At 33.1% G+C, this 6000-nt stretch overlaps 1 protein-coding gene across 1 annotated transcript in view; it reads left to right on the top strand.

Moving 5' to 3' along the window:
- Positions 1–6000, top strand: part of LOC110092057 (cleavage stimulation factor subunit 77) — a 100622-nt gene that overhangs the window by 66348 nt on the left and 28274 nt on the right. Inside the window, exons 14-16 of the mRNA XM_028701472.1 lie at positions 4712–4770; positions 4848–4916; positions 5005–5145. Coding sequence (XP_028557305.1) covers positions 4712–4770; positions 4848–4916; positions 5005–5145 — 269 coding nt within the window. The remainder of the gene's footprint in view (positions 1–4711; positions 4771–4847; positions 4917–5004; positions 5146–6000) is intronic.

Below are 6000 nucleotides of genomic sequence, written 5' to 3'. Positions count from 1 at the left end.
CGGGAGCAAGGCGGTGGCGGCGGTTTCCAACGGGGCTTCTTGGGAGAAATCAAAGAGGAAAGTTAAGGAAAGTCTAAGGTATGTTCTTAATCAAGAAATTTTTTAATTTTCCCATAGATTTCTTCAGTTGAAAATCTAGGTTTTTTCTAAAACTTAAAATTTTTGGGAAAAACATATTAGGGAAGGATGTAGGAATGATTTTAAACATAAAATTTAAGTTTTCCCAAATTATTTTAAAGATTCCATAATTAGGGTTTTTCCAATTTTTAATTTCCATATTTCTTAATGAATATTATTTCTAATGGTCTTAGGGAAGTTTTTAAGGGTAGGAATTAGGGTTTTTCATACAATTTTATTTTCCTAATTTCTAATTAAATAAAATCCGAAAATAGAAAAGTCCTCGTTATTAATTAAATGATTGAGAATATTTGACATTGCTAATATAAAGAGATTAATGAAAATTTTGTTTCCAAATTTAGGGTTTTAGGTTAAATCCGAAATTTTTTTATTTTTAGTTATTAATTAGGTTAAGGGAAATATTTTAACATGCAAATGTATTGAAATTAGTGAAATTCATGTTTCCAAAATTAGGGTTTTTGGATAAAACCGAAAATAAAAGTTATTTTAAATTAATTTAGGAATTGGTGAAGGTTTAATTTGGTAAATTATGGATTTAGACAAAAATTATGGATTTTTAATATTAGAGATTATTTAAATCCGAAAATAATGATATTAACATTTATAAATGAAAATAAAATTTGATTATTTATTGGGTAATAAAAATTTACATGCTTTTAGATATTGAAATTAAAGTGAGAGATTAGGGTATATTTAAAAGAGAAGAAGAATTGAGTTTGAAATTATTAAGTTAAATTACGAATGAGAAATTATTTTATAGAGGTGAAAATCTTTTGACCTCGAAGGAAGGAGTATGAGTGAAGAAATTAAATCTCTTGAATCAAAGTGAGTACTCATGATTTTTTATTACACTGATAGTTTTGTTTCTCTCCAATTAAATGTTTTGAAAGTCAAAGCATATTTATGAAATCTTTATTGTTTATTAGATTATGATTTATATCTCTCAAACCCAATGATTGATCATGTTGAGTTAAATGAAAATTTTCATGTTGCATTTCATTACATTATCATATAAAGTTCATATATTATAATAATGAAATGAATAGATATATGTAATTGCATGTGCATGTTGAATTGATGGAGTCCATCCCCTTATGGTATTGATTGGGGACGCAATGTACCCGTGTATGTTAATGGTAAAGGAAAAAGAAGTGGGAAAGGAAAAGTACTTTCATTGGTAATAAATTAGACGATGACTCCTGTGACGGTTGCATTTCTTATGATAAATGAGAATGATATAAATACAGATATGACGAATGCAAATTGAATATGATATGATATGCATTTATGGATTCTGCATAACATTATGTATTGAAAGATATGATGAAATAAATGATATGATTATATGAAATGAAAATTTAAGTTATGTAATAAAAGAGATTATGTATATTACTTCTACTACCATGAGTTACTGTAGTTTAGAAATATGTGTTACTTGCTAAGCTGTGGCTTACTGTTGTTGCTCTTAAATTTTTTTCAGGTGTAACCTAATAAAATCAAAATGAGAAGAAGTGGAAATGTATATCGTAGACGTAATGCACCCAACGAGAGGTATCGATTATTTTATTTAATTTGTTCAAATTTGAAGTTTAGTGGCTCTTTCAGTATATTGGAGATAGATTTAGTTATAAAAAAAATTAATCTATCGTTCGATCGTCTGTTCCCGCCTCATTAATTCGACCCCTGGGGCAGGGTCGTGACATGTCCAATCGAGAATATTACTAAGATTCATTCTAAAATAATTTTCTATCAGCATGGACGTGGTATTTGTCCTTTAACTAATGTCTTTGCCCAACAGCTCCATAAAATCCATATCTTGGTCCAATAGCTCTACATGATAAACGGTTATGACTAATCATCTAATCGGTGACTTGTCCCAATGGCTCCACAAAGAACTCGTGGTCTTACCGAATGGCTCCTTGTAGTAACTGATCATGATCGAGGCCCTCTTATATGGTGGTTTGATCCAAGCGCTCCACTATATTATGGTCACGATCAAGACCTTCATGTTCTCGAATGACTAATGCCTTTGCGTAATGAATCATACTGTTGAAATCCAGCCGATGTTGAAATCCAGCCGTTCCTAGTACAAAGAATCCAACGGACACAAAGATCAACCTAGTACAAAGAATCCAACGGACACAAAGATCAATCCGTGGGATACTCTCATGGATCACGCCATAATGAGGGAACGAATTTAGGAAAGATTTTATTATCTTATTTGTGTATTAAATCTGCAATTTATTATTTCCGCATTTGGACTCTTGTATAGATCTATAAATAGGGAAAATTGTGATGAATAAAAACAAGCTTTTCCCTCTCAAATTCTCTAGTTTTAACACATACGATATAATCTGCAGGGCAGTAATCCCTCTATTTGCTACAGTTGATTTGAATTTGTCCTTTAGACAACATCTACCTCAGGTCTATAAGGTGCCCTCTGCACGTAGCAACCCATAGTTGCCGACAAAGATTCTTTTGATCATGTTGGGTTGACTATCTTCTCTAACTAAGTAGATTAGGATCCGTGACAATCCTGGAGGGTCGTCATCATTCCCCCCACCATTCACTTTAAGAAGCAGTGATGAATTTTTAATTTAAATTCTAAAATTAATGTTATTACATGCCATGTATTTAGTGCATTTTAAATGACTAGCCTTAACAACAGTGTTCTCTCGTTATCGGGAGGGGTAATTAATTATAGGGGCTTGTTCCTGTAGGAAATCAGAACTTATATCTTAAAATCCTCGTTAACGAGGGTAAAATTTATGAATAATACTTTTTCTCTATCTAATATGACTTTCAAAAAATATTGTTGGAACATAATTAAGTAAATTCTCCCCAAATATATACAGAGAGGCTTGGGCCCCAAAAGCTCAAATTTTCGGAGAGGATTGGGAACTGAGAAGATGGCTTAGATGAATGTGATGATTTAATTGATTTTGAAGAACATCGTTGCATGCGATACTCCTATCGCTCCCATTAAATAACATGCCACAAGCAACATCCTAATTGTTCCACTAACAAACTCAGTACCCCCAAAGCTTTTGAAAGTGTTTAGTGCTCCTGATGTGAGAAATGGATCAAATCTTATTATGTCAATCAAAATATTCTAAGTATATTTGAGCTTGTGACAGTTGCTCATCTTGAAACTCTCATTACTAAGAAAGTGAAGGCCATTATAACATCGGTGAAGATAGAGAAATTGGTGAGCAAAGGTGGCCCGTATCTTGCCAAGTACGACCAGATGTCATATTCGAAGAGTTATTCGGTATTGAAAGTTAATACATATAATGACAATGGTAATCCTAAATAATACTTGGCCTAGTTCAAAATGACTTGTGATAATATTGGAGTTTTTTATTATCTAATCTTCCATCAATTTGTTAGTTGTCTAAATTCGACTTATTTTGAATGGTATGATGAACCCCCAATGATTATGTGAAGATATTTGTGGAATTAGAAATTATTTTCGTGAACAGATTCGCCCTTAAGAAGTGAAGAAGGGAGGAGCTTGTGATTGAGTGTGTAGCTCCATGATGCAATATAAGCATGAAATACGAATAACATGAAGAGGAACATGATGTTCAACTATTAATGGGGAGCATCGATTATATGATGTTACCATTTTTATGCATGACATCGATAACTACATTTCATGAGCTATTGGGCAAGATGATGAAGTTTGAGAGATTGAAGTTGTTCAAGTTTGAAGACCATTCATGCAAATTAAAAAGGATAAAGCTTCGTATAGTAGTTAGAATGAAGTACGATCCATTTCTTTGAAGGTGAATAAGGGAAAGTAAGTAGCCTATAATGTTGGTGAGGAAAAGCAACATGCTTAGAAAGATGATAGCTGAAAATAACCGGTCAACTCTAAACCTTAGTCAAACTTGTTGTTGGGAAAAAATGATAAACCTCGATCTTTCCTTGTCAAAGGAGAGATTCAAAATAAATAGTAGGGAGTGATTGAACATTCCTATCCCTCAAGAAGAAAATGAATGAATAAATAATTATGTTTCAAGAGGAAAAGTGTAGTTATGTTGTTTTGGAAACGCCTAAAGTAGGTCTTGAATTGTCAGAATCCAAAAGAATTGAAGAGATATCAAATTGACAACCTTAATTATTGCCCATATCACAGAGTAATTGGCTATCCCATTGAAGATTTTCACATCTTCAAAGACTGTCTCTAAAGAAAATTCAAAAAATGAAAATTCTCGCTGTCAAGTAATTGCAATATTTGCTGGTAAGAAATCAAGTCGATTAATAATACCAAATGTTTTCTATCATTCTTCTTGCCTCACCATGCATCTCAATGCGCACTGATAAGCTTAAGAAGCCTTTTCCAGTTTTCATATGCTATCCAGATAATTTAATTATTTACATGTAAAATTTACTTAATTCCCTTCGATGATATTTTGTCCCTTTTTGCCTCAGCTATTTGTTATGGCTTATGTATCTTCTTTATTGATTTCATAATAAATCACTTCCCATGGACATTATAGTTTAAATCAGTCGTTGTGTTCTTTCCAAGTTCTGATAGTGTAGATTAATTTGCAATTGGCTTTGATAGATTCTGCCCCTTTAAAGTATGCTTATGCGGAACTGGAAGAGTCTCGTGGAGCAATTCAGGTCTTAATTAGTTGTGCTTTATGAGCAAGTGGTTCAGTTTTTAAAAGGTTAAACTATGTTGTTCCCTCTTCTTATAGCCCGCCAAGAAAATTTATGAAAGTCTTATTGATAACAATGCTAGTGTCACATCACTTGCACATATTCAGGCAAGCGGTTTCTGTTTCTTTTAACCCTTCGCTGTATTTTGAAATATTTTCATTTTATTTTTCACCGAGATCTTTCTACCTGTTCCAGTTCATTAAGTTTTTAAGGAGAACAGAAGGCATTGAAGTTGCTCGCAAATATTTCCTAGATGCTCAGAAGCTCTCAAACTGTACTTATCATGTATTTGTTGCTTATGCTATGATGGCATTTTGTCTTGACAAAGATGTAAAGGTTTGGGCATTTCTTCAACCGTTCTAACTTGTTGCAAACCATTTAACTTTGGTTTATAAATTCGACAAATTGATTATTATAATCATTCTTTCTACTCTTCTGCTTTTGTTCTAAACAAATGGTGTTACATAGGCTTGTCCGGTTTTCAGTTTGCTACAAAGAACTTGAGAATTTATCAGAACTTGTTCAGGTTTCAAATAGGTGCTTGCACATTATATATTAGATTTCTTTACATATTTTATATTCTATTTTCGTAGTACTGATACTGAGCAGATTTGTGATGATCTCATGACCAAAACATGAAAAAAAAAGATTTTAGTCCATTAGGTTTTGATGGAGCTGCATATGATGTACTAGTAAGGTCTATTGTATTGGAAAGTGTTATATTATGGAGACATGGTTTTATATTCTCATAATTTTAGATATTCTTATTTTTATTTGTTCCACTTTTTTATCCTTTTGCATGCCTATATATAGGCCCACGTGTTTAGTCAATAATACATTAAATGGATTTTGTTCTAATATGATATCCAAGCCAGGTTGGCCTTGCCCTAGACCACTACCCCAACCTCTCAGCCCAAGCTTATGCTCATGCATAGCTAGCTGCACACCGCAAGCTCGACTCCATGACTTCCTATGCTTGTTCACAACATGCTTCACTTTGCGCGCTCACTTTTGTTTCGCATATTGTGCTAGCAGACATGCTTTGCCTTGTGCACTTCTTCACATGATGCATGCTCGCTTGCTCGTCATACATCAAGTTTGCACCTATGCCAATAACCACACAATTACTTGCTAGTTGTGCGATCTTCCCTTGTCGCATCTACGCTGCCATCCTCACTCATGCTAGCTGCA

The sequence above is a fragment of the Dendrobium catenatum genome, unplaced genomic scaffold (assembly GCF_001605985.2).
Source record: "Dendrobium catenatum unplaced genomic scaffold, ASM160598v2 fragScaff_scaffold_1721, whole genome shotgun sequence".
In the NCBI taxonomy this organism is placed as follows: Eukaryota; Viridiplantae; Streptophyta; class Magnoliopsida; order Asparagales; family Orchidaceae; genus Dendrobium; species Dendrobium catenatum.
Note: the sequence above shows the minus strand (reverse complement) of the source record. Positions and strands in the feature narration are given on the sequence as shown.